Raw genomic sequence first — 24,562 nt, 5'->3', positions numbered from 1 at the left:
TTCTGAACATCTTCAGCTCTTCCACCTGTCTTTTCATAAAATGGGGCTCCACAAGATTTTTAATATATATTTTTTTGTTGGATAAACCTTTTGCAACAAAAAGAAAGAATGTAGACTTTTCATTAAGTAAAATGTATAAATTATCCTACCCAAGTAATGTAGAGTAGTAAATAGTGCATTCTTTAACTATATTTAAAGTACCTAAAGTAAGCAGTTTTTAGAATTATATGCAATACTATGTACATATGTACTATGTACATTGGATCATAATTACTGATGCATTGATGTGCGTACATATATACACATCAATGGTCCAGCTTTTGATTATTTTATTATATATATTGGAGGGTAGCTTGATATGTTGCATTATTATGATGCAATTAATGTGAGGGAGCTTGTGCCAGCTCATTTCCCCCCTCGTTCATATAGTACTACATTGTGGAGAGAACTTGAAAATTTATATTTTGCAAAACAACATACAGAGTCAAAATTGAAGGGAAGGACATTATCAGTTATTTTGAAACCAAAGGAAAAAAAATTATGTACCATTGTCAATCTTTATATCTTACTAGGGAAATTCCACATACATAAATGTAAATTTTAAAACTCAACCCCATTATTTAATTTGTTTTTTACTTGAAATTGAATATTACTTAAACTCTCTTAAATTAACTTCAAATAAAAGAGGTTCATCATTGATTGAAATTCATTCAGAAATTTTCAACAAATGAGCTGTCACAGATATAATTTTCAAGTACAAAGCTATTATGAAGTCTGTCACATCCCTCTTTTTTCCTTTTATTTATTTATTTACCCTTCTTATTTTCTTTGTAATACTTATTGTTACTCTTATTTGCCCTGTATGTTTACTGTACAAACTGAGCTGGGATGACTGACTGTTCACGTTACAATTTCAAATAAAGTTCTGAAAAAAAGCTTTCCCCACTGTATATGTTCCCCTGGTGTATATCAAAATTAATCTGAGGTGAGAAAACATACACCAAATCGTTTTCGAATATAAAAGGACAGGTAAACTTTCGTTTCATCTTTAATACGTTGTGAAACAGGGAGTTTGGGAGTTTAAAACTCTGAGTTAACAAAGGTTTCCTCCAGCTCAGATTTCCTGTCGGACCTATTTGCAGACGGAACCGGAAGCTCCGCTAGTCACAACTTCCACACATGTGTAATTGGGGATAGAGTTGGCCTCTCGTGGTGTTCTGTGTACAGTTGTTATACCATTATTAAGTTTTACCAAACAGCAGCTGAACACGAGCGTTTAACGGCTGCTTCGACGAGATGGCGGAGATCGTTCAGCAGCGGATCGAGGACAGAATCCCTGAGCTGGAGCAGCTGGAGAGAGTGGGACTGTTCACCAAGAAAGAAGTCAAGTAAGGCAGCACCGAGCCTTTACACGCTGTCTTCCAGGAAAATAGCAAAAGAGGTGATGGGTGAGCCCATCACGTACTCTCGGACGCACTCTCAGAGAGGGCCTCGAACCTGTGAAATATTTAATTATTTACATTACAGGGCCGAGAAACTGCGAGAGATAAAGTTGAGAAAGTCTATTGATCGTCTTCTTGTTCTCCAAAAAAACCCCAACAAAAAACGGTTTTTACTACTGATTAAATTTTGGATGATTTAGAAAAAAAAAATTCCCCCAAATAAAGAGCAAATATAGTTAAGTGCTTTTATTAATCTGGGCAGCTGAACTTAACTTTTTGACATCTATAGTTAGCAGAAATACATGGAAGATATCGTCCTGAAGATTTAAGGAGGAAATATTGAAGATCCCTTCTGCAGATAGTTGCACATTTACATCCTTAATTAAAATCAGTGTTAGGGTTGTGAATCTCAAAGTAACTGGTGATGATCAATACATTATAGGAATATCGATACATCACCATATTTGTGTAACATCACAATAGAAATCAGCACTTGTCAGGAGAATTCCTTCTGTCTTAAACACCCCAACAAGTCATCACTTTCCAACACTTGACCTCTTTTTCAGAAGTCTCTTGGACACAGCTCTATTTTCTTTACTGGGTGTATTTATTACAGAAGCTGTAGTAGTCAGGCAAGAAGTTCGATACAGGAATGGCATAGAGAATGAAAGATCTGGTGCAGACTACGCGTTGTGCTTCTGTAGTACTCCCAGGGTGATTTGAAGCCAGGCAAAGGAAAGAAAATTAACTCAGGAAGTCCAGCGTCACAGAATATGCTACCTTGATACCACTTTTCTACTCTAGTTAGGCATCAATGCACTTTCTAGTATAACTTTCATTCACAAAATCACGCATGTTCGCTTGAGTGCTTTTTTTCTGCCATGCATGTATGGCACACTGTCTTGCCCAAGGATACATGCAGACTAAAGGAGCCAGGACTCCAACCACGGATCTTCTGACTGCTGGACAACCAGCTCTACCTCCTGAGCCACAGCTGTTGTGGGGGTTAAACTTTTATCTACTAGCAGTTATTCCCTTTACTAATAATGAGGCTAATGTTTAAATAATCTCTTTAAGCGTAAAACTAGGCTCCAGATTGCTTTAAATACAGTTTTTCTACTGTTGGATTTTTATGATGTCAGAAAGAGCAAATACCCAGCCCTGTACCCTCTTTCACCTTCTTTTCAATCGTCCTGTTTGCAATGAGCAGCCAATGAGCAGAAAGCTGACCTAATGGAAAGCTCTGCTTTAAATTCAGTTGATCAGTCCTATAATTTGATTTCCTGTGTGGTCTGAAGTTCAAACTGAGCATCTGAATATGGAACAAAGGTGATATAAATGACGTAGCATGGTAGCTGGTCTAAGTATTTCAGAAACTGGTAATTTACCTTGATTTTCTTACACTTTAGCCCCAACTGAGCATCGTTTAAATGCTACAGCCTGCTGACCATGTACGTTCCTTTGGGACCATAGTGTACCCATTGTTTTGGCTACTTCCAGAAGAATAATATATACTGTGTCTCAAAGTTCAGATCTTTCCAAACCAGTTTCTTGAACATGACAGTGAGTTTACTGTATTCAAATGGCCTCCACGGTCACCAAATATACGGGTCATGGATGTTCTCTGACAAACTGCAGCAACTATGTGATGCTATCATGTCAGTACGGGCTAAAATCTCTGAGGACTGTCTCCAGCATCTTGTTAAATCTATGCCCCAAAGACGTAAAGCAGTTCTGAAGACAAAAGGGGTCCAGTGTTAGCAAGGTGCACCTAAAAACTGCCCGTGAGTGTAAATTCAGTGTACAAAAAATGCATTTTACGCTGTATTTCCTAAAATTGACTTCAAAATGTCCCATTCTTCTTTTGTGCTTTCTTTTCTCCTAATACAAAAACTGTTGGTCAGTATTAAAATTTCCATGTGAAAATATTCCCGTGTGTGTTTATGCAAGTCCTTCTCACTGATTCAACATTATTCTTCTGTTCTATTTTTCATTTAGATCAATAATCAAGAGAGTAACAGCCCTGGAGTACAAGCTTCACAGGCTGATCGTAAATAAGGAGGACTTCATTGCATACATTCAGGTAGGGGGCTGTGATGATACATCATGTTTCTTCTAAGTTTCAATAAATAAGTAAAGATCGTGAATCATGTTCAGAGACTCTCCTTTTGTTTATAGTATGAAATCAACGTTTTAGAGCTGATCAAGAAGAGAAGAGCAGTAAGTATCCTACATACCGAATCTGTTATTTTAAGCTCATGTGATTAAAAACTATATTTGTCAGGAAACCACACCTGAGAGTGACTCTACTATCCTTTTCATTTTCAGCACATACACTACCAGTTCAAGCGAGAGGAGATTGAGTACCCCATCATCCACAGAATAAATAGCATCTTTAAAAGAGCAACAAATAAGTGGAAGGTAGTGTAAATAGAGCATTTGTAATTTGTAATTATTATTCTGTATGGTTGTAATAATTAATTTATAACATCAGATTATTAAATTCAGCCATGTGTATCGAATATTTGTAACATTTTTAGACATTTTTTCCTCTAAATTTGGATGATATTATCTAATGTGTAACTGAGCCATTGCTGGAAAGTAATATGATGCTTTTTGCTAACAAACATGGCAAAAAAAAAAAGTTAAAATTGTAGATTTTTACATTGGGTTTAAATTTACAAAAGGAATGAAAGCCGAAAGGAGTGAAGAGTCACACGTCTTCTTTCCCCTGCAGGATGATGTGCAGCTATGGCTCTCACACGTTGCTTTCTGTAAGAAATGGGTATGTAAAGATCTCATCACTTGCCTTCAAGTCCGATAAGTCTGCTCTACACCGTGTCTTCTCATTCTTATAATGATCCCTTTCACTCATCAGGCCACCAAGAGCCAAATCAGCAAGGTGTTCTCAGCCATGCTTGCCATCCATCCTGACAAACCAGGTACAGAAGAAAGGGGGCATTACAAACACACTGCAATTTGCCGATGTTTAGTGGCTGGAAATGTGCGTTAAAATAAATTAAACCAAGGCAGGAAATCTGTGATTGCAATCTTGGAGATGACCAAGACGAATGCTGTTAATAAACACTGTTTCCGCCCCGCTTTAGCTCTGTGGATCATGGCTGCCAAGAGCGAGCTGGAGGATAGAAATTCTTCTGAGAGCGCCAGACACCTGTTTCTGAGGGCGCTGCGATTCCACCCAAATGATAAGAAAGTCTACCAGGAGGTAAAAGATGCCAAATATCTTCTTTTTCTTATTGTTATTTGAGGTAACCCAGACTTAAAACTTTAAGCAACAGTTTATTCATTTAAAACATGCTCGTCTAAAATCCTCCAACCACTCTGTGTTAGTATTTCCGTATGGAGCTGCTGCATTGTGAGAAACTGAGGAAGCAGAAGATTCAGCTGGAGCAGGCTCAGATGGACCTGGTGAGCGTGAAACAAAGCAAACACAAAACAGTAGGAAGTAAGCACGCGCATATGCTGCTCGTTGTATTTAAAACCCACTGTTCACACCTTCCAGGGTGAATATGAATTTTCTCCAGAGATCCTGAGTGGTAAACTGGCTGAGGTTGTATACAAAGATGCTACAGGGAAAATCAAAGGTAAGCTTGTCAATGGTTATTCACAGGCCTGTGCAAATATGAGAAAATATAAAATAACTTAAGTGTTTATGCTGCAAATACATTTGAATATTAAGAGCAGCATAATGCTGTCGCACTCTTTCCTGTAGCCTCCAACGCACATAGGGTCTTAACTGCTCCTCAAGACCCAGATGTTAGAAAATTCCAGGTGTAACAGAAGAGAGAATATTAAAAAAACAAACTCTTAATGCTAAAGTGCAGTTGTGTTGTGTGTTAAGAAAACAGCTCAGCTTTTATAAATCGCCGTAAAACTAAGCACACCTGTGTACACTATATAGGGATTGTGCTTGCATGATCTTTAGGCCTGTTTAGTAAATCTGGGCTTTAAAAATAACACATTTATTGTTTAAATAAAATGCACATAGTTTGTAGAGCCGTAGATTTAAACTCTTTCTGCAAACTGTTATTTATTTAGTTTTTATTTCAGTTCAAGACCACCTATATTGTCATTAAAGTGAATTCCTTTAGCAGTGGGATATGTAAAGACTAAATGGGGATAAGAATTGGCAATTGAAATCAACCCTGAGCACAGGATACCTATTAAAAAACGCTGAAATCACAGACTCCCATATGTGGAAGGACTTTTCATGGAAAAACTGTGTAAGATTTTTATTTTTAATAATAACTCCGAAACAAAAGTCCAGACACACCAGTGCACAACTTGAATGCTTTCTGGGATGTGATCATTGTTTGGCAGATCACTTTCATGTATTCTGGCGCAGTCACATTCTTAAAACTGTTCTGGGACGGCGTTCCCACTACGGCGAAGGAGGTTTTGTCTCATAATATTGAATTTATATGTCTGACCTGCTACCTGGTTAAAATTGGACCTTAGTTTAGCTAAATGTGACAACTGTCTATTAAAAATATTTATGGTGGTGAGTAAGAACAAGCCATTGGCTTTGGAAACAACCTAGCGTGTGTCTCTACTTGTGCATCTTTTCATCCTACAGAAGCAGAGTTTGTCATCTCACTTCTGAACATAGCGGCTATTTTTGACTTCACCAAAGACCTCCAGGACTCCATCCTGCAAGAGTAATTTACTTCCAAAAGGCTTTCATTTAACTCTCTTTTACATGAACTCTGAATTCCTCAACTTCCATAGTGTTACCTTTAAGCAGTAACCTCATCTCACCTCTTGTTTCCAGCTTACAGACTAACTACACAGATGACAGCTCCACGTGGGATTTCATGGCTAAGAGGGAGCTGGAGGCCCCAGGAGCAGGAGAGGAGCTCCAGACTGCCAAAGGCAGGGCCTCAGATATAAACCGCAGAGAGGAGCGCTGCTGCCAGGTCTATGAGGAGGGCGTCAAGAGTCTAAACACTGGTAGGAGCTTCCTGATACACAGAGAGAACATATATATTTCAATTTTAAAATGAATTGTTGAGACATGATTTAGACTTTGGTGATTAATTATTAATTGTAACAATCTTCATCTGCAAATGAAGTTGGTGGGTAAATTAAGAAGTACGAGAAAGACGCCACTTTGTTAGGTACATCTTACCCCTTTTACGCTCAAACCTCCTTCATTTTTCATGGCACCGATTCAACAAGGTGCTGGAAAATTTCTTCTGAGATTTAGTTCATGTTGACTTGATAGCATCACACAGCTGCTGCAGATTTGTTGGCTGCACGTCCATGAAGTTAATCTCGTGTTCAACCCCACATCCCAAAGCTGCGGTGACTGCGGAGGCCGTTTGAGTACAGCGAACTCGTCAAGTCAAGTCAAGTTTATTTATAAAGCACATTTAAAAACAACCAAGGCTGACCAAAGTGCTGTACAATAAAATACAAATATAAAATACAATCGTCATGTTCAAGAAACCAGTTTGAGATGATTTAAGCTTTGTGTCACGTGCCTTGTCTTGCTGGAAGCAGCCATCAGAAGATAGATACACTGTGGTCATAAAGGGTGGTCAGCAACAATACATACGGGTGGGCTGTGGCATTTAAACAATGCTCTGTTGGTATTCAAGGGGCCAAAGTGTGCCTAGAAAACATCTCCCACACCATTATGCCAGCAGCCATAAGTGTTTGTGGATCCATGCTTTCATGTTGTTTATGTGAAATCCTCACGCTGCCATCCAAATGTCACAACAGAAATTGTGACTCAAGATTTTTCCAGTCTTCTGTTGTCCAATTATAGCGAGCCTGTGTGAACTGTAGCCTCAGCTCCCTGTTCTTAGTTGATGGGAGTGTCATCTGTGCATCAGAGATGCTCTTCTGCATCCCACGTCTGTAATGACTTACTGTTGCCTTCCTGTCAGCTTAAAGAAGTCTGGTGTAGTCTCCTCTGATGTCAGAAAGACATTTTTGCCCAGAGACGTGACGCTTACTGGATATTTTCTCTTTTTCTGGCCTTTCTCTGTAAATCCTAGAGATCACTTAAATCACCTTCCTCATTCTTATGTGCAGTTTGAACTTCAGCAGGCCCTCCTGACCATGTCTGCGTGCCTACATGCATTGAATTGCTGCCATATGATTGGCTGATTAGGTATTTTCTTTAATGTGCAGCTGAGCGTGTGTGTAGCTTTTTTATGTGTCAATGCACCCATATTACCAAAACAAGAATGATCTCTTCTTGTTCTCTTCTTGTTCTTTTATTTAATTTGCACATGCTGGCAGTGGGTTAAAAGCTTTAATGGAAGAATTTTATTTTGGTCAAAACCTCCAAGAAGAAGCCCAGAAAGTTGTAAAATGTTATCCTTGTTCCTGCATGTATTCATTCACTGCTTCCGTTAGTATAAGAAACCGCTGCTTTGCCTCCCAGAGCCAATGTGGACCTGCTACGTGGCTTTCTTGTTGGAAAGGATGAAAAGGAAGACCAACGTCCAAGAGCTGAAAGAAAAAGTAAGTGAAAAGTCCTCAAGTTTGGCCTGAAGTTATTTCCTCCTCAGGTACGCTGAGAAATGTCAATGGCTTCAGTGTTTTCTGGAGTAAAAACAAGTGTTTGTATCACAGAGGCAGGAGAGGCTGCTGGGAGTGCTGCAGCGTGCCCATGACTGCTCGCTGTTGAAGGAGAATTACTACAAGAACTGGGTGAGATAAAGCCTCAATGTGTGAATGGAATTTTAGGCGCCCGTAAGCCTGTCTTCTCTTTATTTGAATGATGACCTGTCGGCTCTCATTTCGCTCAAACCACGTTTCGTTTTGGCCGGGTAAGAGCAGCGCCAGGCAAAGTCTGACAGGAACAGCAAAAATCTTTAAAACCTTGCAAGTCATCTCTTCTTTCAGATATACACTAGCAGAGGTAACACGGAATGAAAATGTAATTGCACTGCACCGAAAACGCAACATGTTATTGGAAAAGCAGAAACAACTGAGGCCGACAGCCAGAAGTTACTAACACACTGACGTTCAGGCAAATGAAACCAGTTCTATGATGATGAGAATCTCAATTAGAATAAAAATGTGGTAATTGTTGGCCTAGTGGTTAGAGGCTAATACCAAGCACTCTGAGTAATTTATGGGTTTGTGTGACTGTTATTTAATAGCTGTATTTGTTTGTTAATTTATTTGGTGGTGCGACAAACACACATTGTCCAGCAATAATGAATAACAAAGTAAACAGAGTGCACATTTAGACCCAGCACATGGTGGCTTTATGGATATCCTGGTGGTTGTAAGCCTGTATTTTTTAAATCAATTGCTATGTTTCCTGTGTAGGATTATCAGTTTGTCTGGTAATGGGACTGAAATTGTTTAAAAAAACTGAAAATGGTGATAGTCGAAAAACTCCTTTAACATCAGGTTATATTCAAAAAGGAAACGATACCTTGCATTTTACTGATGTATGAATCAACCAACCTGATGTTGTCCACGTGACCAGCTCCAAATCTTGCTCTCATCGGGAGATGCTGAGGGAGCAGCAAGCGTTGCCATGACAGCCACGCAGCGCTACAGCCAATCAGTGACCATGTGGAGTTTGAGCCTGCAGACGCTGATGGAGCTAGGGAGCCGAGACATAGGCCGGTGTTTCCAGGACGCTCTCAAACACGTTAATCCCAAGGTACACACACACTGGATCGGGAGAGCCACGTTTGCTTTTCTGAAATCACATAATGGGGTTCAGTAATTTTCTCATCTTACACTATCACATAAACACTGTTCAGCACACTGAGTGGCAGCACCGCTTTAATTGTTGTCCTTGGAGAAAAGAGACATATGGATTCACTCACACACATACACACACTAGCCACCAGCAGTGCTGTATAAGTGGGCCATCTCCTTGGCCTAATTAGTCTCTGTTCAGTCATATTAATTTCCTCAACTGTCTTCATCTGCCTGTATGTGAGCGCACATGAAGGCAGGTGAAAAACTAAATTTAATCGTGCAGATATTTGTGTATCAATTTACCTTTTTTAAAGGTAAAAGCTACCCCAATGATGAAGCTGGGGGCTGTTATGGTTTAGGGCAGGAATCTGTCACAAGTGTCAAGTGCAGAGAGAATAAAGGGAAACGGTAGACATGCATGTGTATATATTAAAAAGACATTTTGCATGTTGATGGGGCCAATAAATACGGACCAGGAACAGCAGGTCCAGAATTAGAAACTCATGCAGACGGGTACAAAGAAAGAGGGGACAGAGAAGAAGGTGCCAACTACAGAAGAGAGCAGATAGAAATTAATATCAGTTAATCAGTTCAGTGCAGACAGGAAAAAAAGGGAGAATATTTATGGAGGCCACGCAGCAGCCCGAGTCTGACCATTAATAATTTGAAGCCCGATTTCCATCTCGGCTCAGTTTGACCTTATAAATTAGAGTTTAGAATTTCTTATGTACTCTTCTGGTCAGTGGTCAATTAAACCTTATCTTACAATCTCTCCTATATTTCAGAGTAGTCAGAACGTTCTTCTTAATTTTTCTGTTGAACCTCCCTCATAGTTGCACAGTTCTGTACAACTATGAATACGCATGCCTCGACTGAGCCGCGGGCCTTTGTAGCAGTGAATAGAATAGCTGATTATTGTTGTGGTGGGGGTTTCGTAAGTCCACGGCCCTGAGAAGAAGGATTAGTACAGCTGCTTATTATGCAAGTCTTTTCTTTTGAACAAAACACCCTGTTTGAGCGTGGAGAAGTGGCACACACCTCCAGGGTTGGAGGCCTGTGTATCCAACAATGTTAAGTTTCCGCATTGAAAAGCACAGAAGTGCAGATAAATCAATGGTGAAAATGTAAGCACGTTCTTTATCCTGTCATTCTGTACTCATGCCGATTCCAGAAGGTATATTGATCCTTCCCTCCTGGCTGAGAACAGATGCTGCCTGAGTGATTATTCATTTTTAAAATCTCTGCATATAATGGCAAAACCCGGTAACTAATTCTGATCTGAGCTTTGCATGCTCTGACACGTTCACTGGAGACTGAGAAGGCCAAATCCTTTCTGGTTCCTGCTGCTTCTCAAATGTGAATATCAGCTGTAGTGTCATACCGGATGATGCATAGTGTCCCTCACTTGCTATATTTACTTTAAATGATACCAATCCTACTTACTAGAAAAGATCAGAACTGACCACCCAATTGGTAGCTGTGTTTCTTACAAGCTAGCAATGATGTGCCAGTTTAAAATTGACATTAGTGTTTAATAGAAACACTCAGTCTGATGACAGATATCCCAGGTTGGACTGTCAACACTGCTTAAGTGTTTTAACAGTGAGGCACCTCTAATACAAACTCACGATAATCCAGAAGTTCTTTTATTGACTGTTTTACGTTGTTGTTATTCATCAGTGTTAAGTCGTGAAAGTTTTGTGTCTGAACAAAATGCGTGCGCCTAATGGTTGCTTATTAATGAACAGGCGTAATATTAATGTAAGGTACATTCACATTTTTTAAGGTGGGTGAAGCTCATTCATGTAACCGCGTCTTGTCTTGACAGGAGAGTCTACCACTGTGGCAGCTGCAGTTTGAGTGGAGCAAGGCCAGCCAGAGTGCCGAGGAGACAGAAGCCATCCTCAAGGTAGTGCACCCGAATCCAGCCGTTTGAACAGCTGCAGTGTGATCTTGCTATAGCCTGCAGCATTTAGAGCAATTTATCCGCTTCATTTTTTGTGGATTTGTTTACACCGATATTTTATCGATAAGAGTTACGCTGGAAACACAGTTTTGAATTGTTAGAAATGAAATGCGCAACATAAGAAGTTAATGACAGGATAAAATATGATCCTGCACTGTAATATAAAGTACAGCAGGCAGACTGTGATCAGAAAAGGCTGAGTAAGCTAGAGATGAGATAAAGAGTAAACAATAAAAGCTAAAGCAGGCAAGATTAATAGTGTTTTTGCCTCTGAAATGAGGATATGCCTTGCAGACAGTTTGTTCTCTTGCTTGTTCCCAGAGAGGTCTGCTGTCTGCAGTCCCGGCTGTTGCCATGGAGATGAAAGAGTGCTACCTCGATTGGTCCTACTCCACTGGAGGCTACAAGAAGGCGAGGAAGACCTTTACAAGGTGAAAATCAGATAACTCTGTCTGCTCATGTAGTTTTTAATTTAGGTGATGAATGAAGCAGGAACATATAAGTTTAACGGGTCTCAAAGCACTGACCTGCAGGTGCAAAATAAACGTTCAGGATCTTTAATACCTTTTAATTAAATTGCATTTTTCTTATGTAGCTTACAGGAAAACCGCCCATTGTCCAAGGAGTTTTTCACCAGAATGATTCAAATCGAGAAGGAACAAGTACGTATATGAAGCCCAGTGACATCCTCATTCTTCTGCCTGCCACCAACTATAATGTTTATGTTGTACTGACTTCATTGATAGTTTGACACTGGAAAGATACCTTTGATGTTGCTGATAAGTGAAAACAATTAATGTGATTACAATGTTGTTTTTTCAGGAAAATCCAAAGATGAACTATCTGAGGGACTACTATGAGAGGGTGCTGCAGGAGTTCGGCACCTCCAATGAAGGTGAATTTAAATCAGGTTAAGGAGCTGGAATGAACCGGAAAGCTGGTATTATTTATGCTTTCAGCTCAGCCAGCAAGCTCAAGTTTTAAGACGAATATTAAAGTTTGTGAGCTCATTGCTCCCCATTAATACAAACAGACCCAGGTGGATGCTGGGGTGGTGGAGGGTGTTGGGTTTATCTAGGCACAAACCCCGCTGGAACACGAGACACACAATAACTGCACGACAAAACAAGTCAAGACAGAGCTCTTTGTCTTTGTGGCTCGCGAGGGAAGTCAGCCCAGGCCTTCACCTGTCCTTAGCCAACTTCAACTGATTCCTTCGCTACAGCCCTTTTTTTTATTGTCAGCAAGCAATCATTCATGAATGTGCAATTACAAATACATGTGACATTCTTAAGCAGGCATATCTGAACAACATCAGTGTCTATATTCTGTGTGTGTGGGTGTGTGTAGGTGCATGTGTGTGTGTTTACAGCTGTACCATACATAGGCATACGACCTTTCAATGAACTTAAACTGTGTATGAGGTATGCAGAAAGGCAGAAGTAAGCGTCTCGCTAAATGATAAGAACAGGAACTTGCAACAGGTCATGTCTTAGACGAACATTTAAAGGTGTGAAGTCTCGCACTTATAAGAAACAGAACGATTCTGATTTCTAAAGCTATAATGGAAATGATGACGTCGAGGCTGCTTCCTCTCAACTCATGGTACACACGCGCACACAGAAGCTTATCAGACCTAATAAGGATATGATTTTTATCAGCGTACAAATGATTATATATTTCTAAGCACAAATGACAATATAAAAAATATCAATTCCAACAGAGGGGTTGAACAGCAGGAACAGTATTTACAAATTAGAGGAAGAGATTAAAAAAAGAGATCGCCAAAACGAGAGGATGTGTCTTTGTATGTTATGTGAGCACAAATCAAATACAGGTTTGGACTGAACAGCTAATCAACAGTTAGAGTTAGTTAATCAGACTGAGTCAGAGGACAAGAGTAAAACACGTTCAAGAGAATCTGTATTGCTAAAGAACAAAGTTAGACGAGCCACCTCCATATTGCACCTACAGGAGCTGCTCAGCCATGGAAACCCATGGTATGAAGGTCTCGGTGCATTATGTGTCCCAGCACTTGGTGACCCAACTCACAACAATCACCTCAATGCACTTTATCTTAAAGGAAAAAATAAATAGAATTATGTAGAAAACCACAACAATCAAATGATCCCCTTTGAGCAAGCACTTGGCAACAGTGGGGAGGAAAAACTCCCTTGTGACAGGAAGAAACCGCTGGCACAGCCAGGCTCAGGGAGGAAGACAGTGAGTGGCATGTTACAGTACCACACTTGTAATGCTATAAGCTCTATAGAGATGTGGCTCAATACTTCTGTCCTTGTAGTGTAAAAGTATGGATAGAGGTAATTAGATTAAGAACCTTTAGTTTTGTTTTGTTTTTAAACATAACTGTTTCCTGTTTCGTTTTTCTAAAGATCTGTGGCTGCAGTACATCCGCGAGGAACTCGGACCCCTCGGTCAGCCAGAGAACTGTGGAAAGATCCACTGGAGAGCCATGAAGTTTCTGGAAGGAGAGAGTGTAGAAAGATTCATTTCCAAACATGCACTCCTTCAGACTGGACACTTATAAGTAGCAGAAAAACAAGGCTGTGAGTTCAGACAACAAATACCTTGTGGAGGTTTGTCAGCTGACGAACAAGCACGTTTCTGAGTGATTCTTCCTCCCAGTCTAATTGAAGACTGGTCCCGTGCTGAATTTCTTTCGTTCCCAGCTTTGCAGTTTCTGTTGTTTGCGGTTCATTCAAAATAAACCTGCTCGTTCCTCTTTAAAGGTTCCAGCCATGTTACAAGAACAATTCTCATTTTCACAGACTTGTTTTTTCTTACAACAGGTGTTCGTTTTTGTTTTAAGGTCTGTGCTGCGTTTGTTAACCCCACAGTAATGACGCCCAGAGTCATTAAATACACGTTTGTCATTTTGAGAAGATAAATTTTAATGCTGTTATGAAGATGATATTAAAACAGTCTTTCATTCTTGTGTGTTTTCTCGGGTTATGGTCTGTCTGACGCAGTAAAATTACACAACCACTTTTTTCTTAACGAAGCAGTCATGTAACGGTAGCTCTCACTGTTCCAACGCTTATAGATTGGAGCGGTTATTTTGATAAAAACATCCTTTTATCCTCTGAAGCATACTTTACATCACACATTGTTTGCTGTCAGTATCAAGTATCACTTAATTCTCACCTTTTATGGTACAAAATGTTGCCTTTAAAGGTCACAAACCATAAATACGAAGCAGCAGCAGCAGTACTCTGTGAGGGAATAGCACATGTATGTTGAGTTCAAGGCCAACTAAAAGGGAAAAAACCCACACCTGCCAACATCAAAATATATTTACAGTGTGTAAGGACACTTTAAATTGTTACAGTTTATACAGCAATGTAGGAAAGTTATGAGGTATAACAATATTAATGGAAAAAGCTTATAAATAGATCATGTTACACATTAAAATCTAGTAGAAAATACACATGTAGACCTACAGTATCAAATTGTATCACTAGACAAAAGCATGTTTAACTGAAAATGATAAATACAGAGAGCGTGCGGGTGTTTACTCTTAACACCCTACAGGTTGTTAACATGAGGTCCATGTGGCAGTTTTGGGGGGAGCTTGAGATAAATTAATGACAGTCCTCTGTAGAAGATCTTTGAGACAAAACTACATCATCTCTGTCCTGAACTGAATTTTCATTGAATGAAAATATTAATTAAGGCAGAAAGTGGTATGTTTAATGATCCCACTACAAAAACAAGCAGAGCTGCAAATTTCTCTGTAAGTGGAGTTGAGCTACTTGAGTTTCCTGTTTCTAAAATTTGGGTGGGGTGGGGGGAAGCTAACCTGAGAAATATTAATGCAGTGAGGGGTACATTTTACTCTGCAGCTTCAGTCTGCAAAATCTGCAATAGAGTGCAAGGGGAGCCATATCAGCTCATGATGGTCTTTAAGGATTTATAACCCTTAAATTTGTGGAAACTGTTACAATTTCAGTATTTTAGCTATTAAAAGAAAAAAAAGTTAACATTTTATGAATATCAGCAGACGAATTTCAACTTCAATCTATTGTAGCCTTTTAAAAATAGTTGGACGCTTATTAGAAGGTGTGTACTTCAGCGCGTTTTAACCTCCAAACATGTTTAGGAAAAAAAGTTGGACCACATTTTAAAACAGTTAAAAATGAACTTAATATCTTGATGATCTTTAGTGTTTTCCACATTTCTACCACTTTTCTTATTTTAGGAATAAATACAATATATGCTTGTATGTGTTCCCCCTCCAAAAAACACAAAGAAAAACCTGAAACTATACTAACGTACCTTCCATGAACACCAAAACCGAGAACCATGACTCCTGTGAGCATTTCTAATGTACCCAAAATTCTGGTTACATCACCTCCCACATGCCAACCCCAGCCCTCCACATCACACATCTTCAGAGCTTTTTAAAGAAGATGTAGGTGAAGAGTACCAACACGCCAGCAGACAACAGCCCAATCACAAACTGGTGGATGGTGATGACGTTCTCCAAGGCGTGGATGCGCTCCTCCATCGCACTGGTGTGGATGTAGTCATAGATGGAGACCCCGATGCTCCACACCGCCCATACGGCATCCACCAGCGCCTTCATGGTGGGAGAAACCATTGAGAGGGCCGCCTGCAGCTGGACGCCCACCGCATCCGCTGCTTATTGGCCCCTGCTGCACTAAAGAGAGAGCAAGAGAAGAGGGTGACACATGGTGCAGCGAGGAGATGGCAATGTGTGGGCATAATGACTGCCTGTGAAACGGCAAATACAGTTAAAGCTCTACAGCCACGAACAGAAAATATCATACAAATCAGGTTTTAAATAAACCAAACTACTGAAAAATCTGAGGGTTTCTGTGTGGAGTTTGCATTTTCTCCACGTGCCTGTGTGGGATCTTTCTGGCTACTTGGACTTCCTCCCACAGTCCACAGACATAAAGGTGAAAGAAAGGTGTAAATGCTAGTCTATGTTTTAGCCTGCAACACACAGGTTACCTGTCCACCCTACCTGTGGAGTGAGCTCCAGCCACACCAAGACCCTGAATTTTGTTTTGTTTAATTTATTCAGAACACCTTCAGATTTAGTTTGTGTATCTGAAAAGGAGTGGGAAGACATGCACATCCACTTGGATAAGACAAGGATGGATGGATAGCTGTCTGCAAGTGAAACTCTTCTGTTTAAGCGATTGAGGTACGTTAATAATTATCATGCAATTACTGTATTTTTTTTATTAATTTAATAATGATAAAGACAATTTGCTTTTTAACTTCAGAATAAACATAATTGTATAATATTAATGATAATTTGTTTTTCGATATTATTGCATTCTATTGTATCCAACAGAGAACTTTAATATATTCTCCTGAGAACCAGCCTATTCATTTATGTCCTCTGTAATGGACATTTCGTCTTGGTCTCTATCTTTTGACTTATTTGAGATATCTTACTCCATCCTGGACATCCTTGCTTTCCACTGATATCGCGTGTGTTTGGGTTGCCTCTACTACCTCCAAAAAGGAAGAAAATCACAAAAAAAATATGCCCAACATGAAGTCTAAAATGAAATTGGAAAAATAAATAAATAAATAAATAAAAACAAAAATAAAACAAAACTCCAAAATTTAAGGATTAAGTCGGAACCATCAACATGTTTTATGCTGATAGATAAATACCCCCTGTGCTCAAGTACAAACTTTCATAATTTACTCTACCAACACACAGCTAAAAATTAAACATTTACTGCGTGATTTTTATTTCACTGAAACAAAAGCGATGACTTTAAATTATATTTTTTTTTATTTTGCTAATGAAATAACCAGATAACGACTTTTTTAACGGATGAAACTAACCCAGTTTTTAAATCTTGACACAAAAAGGATCAACTACTGATATATTCCTTTTTAAACTTTCGTATCTTTTTCGCACTTTTTACTGAAAACAACGCGAACCTCACTCCAACGCGCGATGACGTCACGCACCCACTGGATTCTTGGCATTACGAGCATGACAGCGTTTGGCCTTGTGGGATCAGTAACCTCGCAAACCTCACGCCTAATCCACAGTTTGAGGGGGGACGTGTTGTTGTGTTGCGCACAAACCGCTCAGGCTGTAACACTAACGCGACGAAGACGTTTCCGAAACGGAGCCAAAACTCACCGACAAGTGTCAGATGCTACAGCGATGATGAGGCCGATGATGAACATCCGTCCTGCTGTTTCTGGAGTAATGAATTATCTTGTTTATGTGGCAAACCTGCGTGTTCTTGTCAGGAACCAAATCGGTCATTGCTGGTTGGCGAGAAGTCCACCTCGATCGGAGGCATCGCTTCCGGACCGAACCTTTAAAATTAAATAGTTATCTATTTAAATCGATAATAGCAAAACTCAATGAGGGAATGAGGCCACGGCAACAGATATATTTATTGGAGAAAGGCTCTAACACCTGAATACACCGGGTTAAAGTTATCATTGATTTTCTTATTAATAATAGCTTCTTTAGTACCGAGCGTCAGGTCATACGTTTATTTTGATAAGAAATCCTCCAATTTCCGGTGTTATTACTATGGGCTTTTGATGTGAGGTGAAGCAGCTGACTGATGCCTTGTGAGGGCGTCACACAGGAGCGTCAGCAGCAAGACTAAAAGTGGAGCATGAGCTCAGGACCGAGTAGAACTCAACAGAACTGAATAAATGATCAGAACAGAGACTACAATCACGCACAAACATTTCACACAAGATTCAAACTCATCATTAAAAACGACACAGGGGCAAAAAGGACAAATCAGATGTACAAAGCCAGCATGAGAACAGCTGCAGCTGTACTTACAGGGAAGTCCTCCATCAGGGCTGCAGCCTGTTTGATCCCACTTCCTGCCCTTTAATTACCGTTTCCTCTAATACACATCTCACCAAAAATCTGGAGCCATCAGTAGTAACGGAAAGAAAGACGGATACTTCCACAAGGAAATTCGGTGTGTTACAGCAGCAGCAGTAGCAGCACCATAAATAATAATAATGATAACAGTGAAATTAACAATAAAACCACTATTATTGAAAGTACCACAGCCACACGTCAAAGGCCTTATGATGCAAGGGAGTGCAGTTTTTTATGCAACATTGAGAGAATAGGATTTTCAGTATAAGTGGGATTAAATAAAAAAAATAACACTGAAAATGTGCAAGAGACAATTCCAGCAAAGAGCAGTGCAAATGGCATTACCATGCACACTATAAGTCTGACAAACAACAGGAAGGAGGTTTGATATAGAGGTATATGTGTGTGGACAGGTGTGATCACCTGTCACCACAAAAAGGAGAGCTGCTGTAAAGTTTAAAAGGGAAGGGTAGGAATGACTTCCCAGAACATTCATTATGGTAGTGGGATTGAAGAAGTTTGAGGGAGAAGTGTGTCCCGCTACGTCCGTATTGTGCAGTAGGAGAGGGGGAGGTAGTTTGTCTGTGATGGAGAGCTGGTTGTCCAGTGACCTCTTGACCCTCACCGAGCTGCTCCAACATCTTATTAACTCTTTTCCTCACGTCCTGTCCACTTCTCATGCAATCCATGGCACTAATGAAACCATATTTCAACTAAAAATAAACAATGTTTTAGTGTTCATGTATTCTGATCAGGCACCGATGATAATACCAAACCTTAACCTCTGAACCTCAGAAACTAGATTCAGTATTCTTTACTGTCATCAAAACAAAATGAAGACAGTACTCCTTCACATTATGCAAAAAACTTGAATGTAATAGAAAATACAATATTTATATACAATTTATTGAAAATATAATAGATGTCAGAGATATAGAATATAGTAGGCCTATCACACGTCAAATAGATGTGATATGTAATATAGACTATTGTGTGTAAGTAATGTAGAACAAAATGTAAAAGATCAAAGGAGAATGAAATGTTGCTGAGAGAATAATCAAACAATATAGTAAAAATATTACGAAATAAACGAATATAACTAACTGCAAAAGAGCTGAAAACGAAAGAACAAACAGAAGCAAAAGACGCAAAGAACATGAGATGAACTGAAGAGAATACCAACAGATATTTGACCAGAGTGAGTAAATGAAGTCAGAGAGGCTGGAATAATGGCCCACGGAGCACTATAACTAAACACACACCCGTCATGATCTCACTGAAAATACTTAACGGAGCCACGGACTGAATCCAGCTGTCACGCCGTAATTACCACCTGCTGTGGAGCGACACGTGATCGGTGATCTGCTTGAAACAATACAGGTTACATTTGAAACATACACAGAACGATGAAGTGTCACGTCGCGCTGCAGCCAGCAGGTGTCGCGGCACACTAACGCGTTGCCGGTCGGGGAGGTAACGGGAGAGGTGTGATGAACCTGGGATGTATATAGCCTCCCGCACAGCATCGGTAAAAGGGGAACACCTTGAGAGAGGCGCAGACGAGCCGCCGCGGAGCCGCCGGACACCGCAGCTGAGCGCGGGGGCCTCTGTGGCGCATGTGGACGGGCAAGCCAACGCACCGCAGGAATGTGTGCAGTTCAGAAGCAAACGCACATGCTCGGGTTTTTACTCTGTATGTGGTGCTCGATCGTTTTCAGGTCCTCGGGCAGTGTAGTAAAGACTACGGGGTCACTTTGCTGTGCCGCTGTCGGAAACCTATAATTGGAAACGAGCCAGTGACGCGCTGAAAATAACCAGGTTAGCACTTAGTACCGGTCCATTTTGGGGAGGGCCCAACACGAGGGCGCAGCACCATATATCAGCTCTTTCCAGCTGTTTGGGAATATCCTGCTCTAGAAAAGCTGCAGCACGGCGGCAGCAGCAGCGGCGCAAGCAGGGTGCCTTTTTCTCCCGCCCCCCATTCCAGAATGGATATTGGGTGAGTGGCTGGGTGCGCACGGGGGGATCTCTCGTTGGGAAACGCAAAAGCTGTCTCTCCCTCTCTCTCTCTTTTTTTTTCTTGAAGGAAGGGAGGGAGGGCGGGAGGTGGGAGACTGGCACAAGGCTCGACACTGTTGCGTCTGCATGTTTTTTCTCTTTGGACAGACAGGAAAAAAGATGGACCAGGGGGACTGTCCGACTTATTCCATAAGACAGTTCCCGGCCCCCACCCCCCCAAAAGGATAATCTTGCTCAATTTGGGATGCGTGCAACACCAAGTGATCACATATTACTTGGGCGGCGGTGGTGCTGGTGGTGGATGGACGGTGAAGTTCAACTTCGCATGCAGACGCGATCTCCTCCAGGCAGCCAGACAAACCCACCAGACAGTCGGCGCGTATTACGTGAAGAGGTCTCCATATGGGCTATGGGATGCGAACACCTGCCCGGTACACAGGTAACTACAATCCGACGGTGTCGCCTACTTCTTCGAACACCGACAGGCAGCAGATTAGAGGGTATGTATGAACAGGCGCAGATTAAATCTTCTCTTATTTGCTCTGAAAGTGAAATCGCGCAGTCGAGAGATATTTCAGTATGTAAACCTCTGGAGTTTCCTCCTCATGCAGTCCCCGGCGACGGGACTGATGATAGTGTGTCAGAGGCTGGGTCTTTGCGGGCAAGGTGAGTCCTCATTTCATTCAACTGGCCTACAAAGTCCCAGTTTCTGGCTCATGTGACCCCCAAGTCATAGACAATACACCTCGACTATGTATCTATTATTAAAGAAAAGAAAAAACCTTAGGGAACAGACAGCATTTTAAAGCAGAGGTAAACCCTTTGTGTTGCAAGCAGATACATAGCTTAAAGTTACCCAGAATAATTAGTGCAAATGCTATGGCGAAACTGAGGGAAAAAAATACACTAACATAACGTGACCATAAAGTCATTTAATGAAATCCCTACACATATAAACTCCAGGCAAAATTACGCGAACATTAGTTAAATTTTAAAAGTTTATGGACAAGAAAATTACACGAATGTATTTTAAAAAGTAAAGAAAAAAACCATGTCATGTTATGTGAAAATAACGATTTGAATATATCTATAGATCAAACAGTGAACGTCACTGTTTAATTATTGGCGAAAAGGTGTTTGACTAGTCAAGCTTAAACTTTTTACATACAGCCCCGGAAAAGAAGAGTGCGTGTCAAGTGTACCCAGAAACCGAGAGCAGACGTTGTTTCCGATTTATACAATGAATAATTTGGAGTAAAAAACAAGACAAGAAACCCTCTGATATCCCCCCCACTGTTCTCATGTAGCTGTACAATTCGTGAGTAATTATTTTGAAAACAAATTACATTTCCCATCGTTTTTTCTTCCAAAATGGGCCAAATTAGTTTTTGTTTACCCCCCCCCCCTCAAAAGAAAAGAAAGTAGGTGTATAGCAACAGTCAAAGCACTAATAAATGCAGATGAGCACTCAAGTCAGAATTTACTGTTGAAACTTGAAGCTCAAGCTCTACATAAACGCATCTCAATAAAACAGGCAGAGCTGTCAAAAATCTTAAAGTGGCCTCCTCTATTATGTCGAACAAGTGTGTCAAATGGTGAAGAAGTTGTTTTGGAGGCCTGTTTCTATATCTGTCCTGACCCTAGCATGCCGTACATACCTCACTAATGAATTTAGCATCCTGACACTAGATGCTTTATGTAATTAATAGAGCCGAGGGCAGTGGTGGCATCTCTGTGCTGCAAGCGACACGTAGGTAAGACATTTGCTGAATAATGGGATATTTATTTTTTTTAAAAAAAACAAGACCTCCATGATTATTAACACACACTTAAAAGTGTCCTGTAAATGGAGCAAACTCTGCTGACATCACAGTAGGTGGGATGTCGTTACGCTGATCTTTTTTGTCACTGTTATTTATTAAACTCTTAATACTTGAACCCGAGTTGTTTTGTAGGCTGCGTATAACAGATCAGTGGCAGGCCATTTGTGTTTACAAGCCTGCCATTACTCGTTGCGTCTATAATAAGTAGCTGTGGACTGAAGTTACTGGAAAGTTGACACCTTGCAAACCTCTGGGCGTTCTAATGAAATTCATTGTGGCATCCTAATGCTAATTGGCAGCGTTACATATAGAATTATTTCACGCTCTTATCAGATAGCTATAAAGTACATTTAAAATCCAATCGGGAGAACACATTAAATGTGTCTAGTCCACCTAAGATTCGCTGAGATGCGCTCAACTATCATCACAGATTCCCTCCAACGTAGCACACTACAGTGCAATGACACATCACAGAAAACAGATAAAACCACTCCAGCCAAGAGCTCTCCATATATGCTGCAGGAGAGTACAAGCCAGTGTGAGTATGAGAGCCGAGGGCCTAGTAAGGGAGGCTTGGTGGAACGAGCCTGGTTTGAATAAGCAGCATGGCTACGGAGAGCTCTGGGATAGTCACCAAGTGTGCTGATTAAAATTGTGATATTAAACAGTGCTGGCTGCTGCCGCCTGCCAAGCCTCTCTCAGTGGCATTTCACATTGTTTAAAAGGTCCAATCGGACTCATCTCACCACTTGCTGCACAGTGTTGCTTACATCTTTTTTTTTTTCTTTTTTTTTTTCCACCACGGCTGTCTCATATTCTCTCCTCACCATTTGTTGGCAGGGTTGTAGACTTACTTTAAATAGACTTTTCCTACAATTCCCAGGTTGTTTTCTGCTCTGGGTCACTGGGTTCACTGCTCTCCGAACATAAGTCAGCGCGTGTGTATGTTATCGTGTGCATCATATAGAAAACTCTGTGTAAGGTGACGGCCTCGGATTGTGTTTATGCTTTCTGTGAAAGCTGAACTTGTAATGAACACAGGGAGGCCTCCTTCTCGGAAATTCTGCTCTGAACTCATTCAACTCCCTTTTAAAAACGTCACTGCAAATCCCAATAAAACTCTGCCATTATAAATATACAATTCATAAATACTGGAAAGCATGCTCAGTTTCGTGAAATATATGACCCAGCCCCTTTAAAAGGTCAAACTCCAGACACGGTGGTCACTTCAGGTTGTTTCATTTCTTTAGCCAGGGCTGAACAGATACCGGAGTCATGCACCAAATCGCATTTGAAAAAGCCAGCGAATGTACTAGTAGTTTGATCTCAAAAGTTTGGAATGAGACACAAAGATAGGGAGGGAGGGAGAGAGAAAGAAAAGGCAGCAAGAAAAGTGAGGGACTTTTAGGGGCAGCTGTGTTTTATTAACCCAGTCATAATGCCCCTAAAAATCCTTATTGCTCTTGCAATGGTCAACAAATCTCCTGTTGCAGCATGTAGAGGATCTTTGAACAGCTTCCCGTGAGCAACTTGTCACACTGCAGGGCCAAGGCGCAATTAAGTGCATGCGAACGGGTCACATTCAGAGATTTTTCACCTCGGTTCAAACAGCCATAGAAATCACAATATGTTTTGAAGTGCAGAACACGTGAAATCAAGGATACCATCTGCAGTTGTGCAGTAACCTTTGTCAAAAGTTTCACTGCATGTCTGTGGATGCACAACTGTCTGAGAACTGCACAAGCAAAATCAAAAGCATCTATTTACTAACAAATCCAACGCTTCTCTTCAGCAGACTTGAATAATATTACCATTACAGTCGTGCCAGTCTTTATAGTTTAATATGCAGACGGGAAGTCGACGCTGGGTGTCCTTCTGTGTTTTGACATTGCATTGGAGTATCAGGGGACATACTGAGATATAGAGACTGAGCGGCAGGCAGGCAGGTAGTCTGACAAATACGTCAAGCTGACAAGCATGAAGCCATATCAAAAACAATTTCAGAATATGACGATGTACAGTACAGGCTGGTAGAAATACAGGCAGACAGATGGGAGTGTAAAGACAGGTAAACAATGAAGCATCTTGACAAGACAGCAGCTATGCAGAGAGACACAGAAAATGGCTACCAGGCAGACAGAAAAACAGAAAAGGACAGGCAAGAAGACACGCACTGATAGAGGCAAGCGGGCCGTGGAGGACATGGGATCCAGGCCTGGGTGTGGTGTGGTGGGCTGTCATGGCTGGAGAGCGGATGGTGTGGAGCTCTCGATGTTGGCGAGTGAGTCATCTGAGGGAGGCTATTCTGTTGAGTTTCCCTGTGGGACGGTCGCTGAAGGAAGAGACCTCTTCACGTCGAGAGAGAGAGACAGACAAGAGGATAGGGAGTGAGGGAAAGTGTGGACGATGACTCAGGGCCACGAACCACATGGTGATGGAGAGGGGAGGGAGGAATTACTCATCAGAGCATGTGGAATCTCATACGGCTATCACAGGACTGACAGTGTGCTTCCCTCATGGCTGCTGCTCAGCCGCCATCAGTCCCTGAAGCACCAGCTCAACACCAGGCAGCGTTTCTTTTACCAGCCGAGAACAGAGGGAAGGTGGGGGGGAATCCGGGTGAGCCTGAGGTCAAATTCACAAGGGATGAGCTTTTTAGATTCTGTCATCAAAGCCAGGTCCGTTCCACTTTGGTGTAATTTGACACGTCATAAGGCACAAATTATGATAAATGAAT

The 24,562-nt window shown here is 40.9% G+C and overlaps 1 protein-coding gene and 1 long non-coding RNA gene across 2 annotated transcripts; one reads left to right on the top strand and one right to left on the bottom strand.

Moving 5' to 3' along the window:
• The first annotated feature begins 1,121 nt into the window (after positions 1-1,121).
• Positions 1,122-13,855, top strand: utp6 (UTP6 small subunit processome component). Its single transcript, XM_005936432.3, has 19 exons — positions 1,122-1,388; positions 3,441-3,525; positions 3,621-3,662; positions 3,771-3,863; positions 4,180-4,227; positions 4,321-4,384; positions 4,550-4,668; positions 4,794-4,871; positions 4,966-5,047; positions 6,040-6,121; positions 6,235-6,413; positions 7,858-7,937; positions 8,049-8,126; positions 8,917-9,096; positions 10,969-11,049; positions 11,428-11,537; positions 11,702-11,768; positions 11,929-12,001; positions 13,500-13,855. The coding sequence occupies exons 1-19, from the start codon at positions 1,297-1,299 to the stop codon at positions 13,652-13,654; spliced, it is 1,788 nt and encodes a 595-aa protein (XP_005936494.1). The 5' UTR covers positions 1,122-1,296; the 3' UTR covers positions 13,655-13,855.
• Positions 13,856-13,997: 142 nt separating this feature from the next.
• Positions 13,998-17,844, bottom strand: LOC102310791. Its single transcript, XR_316699.3, has 2 exons — positions 17,267-17,844; positions 13,998-15,787 (listed from the first exon to the last, which is right to left on the bottom strand). It is a non-coding gene; the product is annotated as an uncharacterized LOC102310791 (long non-coding RNA).
• Between the last annotated feature and the right edge of the window lie 6,718 nt (positions 17,845-24,562).

Source organism: Haplochromis burtoni, unplaced genomic scaffold (genome assembly GCF_018398535.1).
Source record: "Haplochromis burtoni strain Fernald_Lab_line unplaced genomic scaffold, NCSU_Asbu1 Contig_212, whole genome shotgun sequence".
Lineage (NCBI taxonomy): Eukaryota > Metazoa > Chordata > Actinopteri > Cichliformes > Cichlidae > Haplochromis > Haplochromis burtoni.
This window is presented reverse-complemented; position numbering and strand designations above follow the sequence as displayed.

Bases quoted from the DNA above. Each gene is read 5' to 3' on its own strand.
- utp6 (XM_005936432.3), top strand. From the start codon at position 1,297: ATGGCGGAGATCGTTCAGCAGCGGATCGAGGACAGAATCCCTGAGCTG. The intron at 3,526-3,620 runs GTAGGGGGCTGT...TTTTGTTTATAG, and splicing joins ACTTCATTGCATACATTCAG to TATGAAATCAACGTTTTAGA. The intron at 4,872-4,965 runs GTGAGCGTGAAA...CACACCTTCCAG, and splicing joins AGCAGGCTCAGATGGACCTG to GGTGAATATGAATTTTCTCC.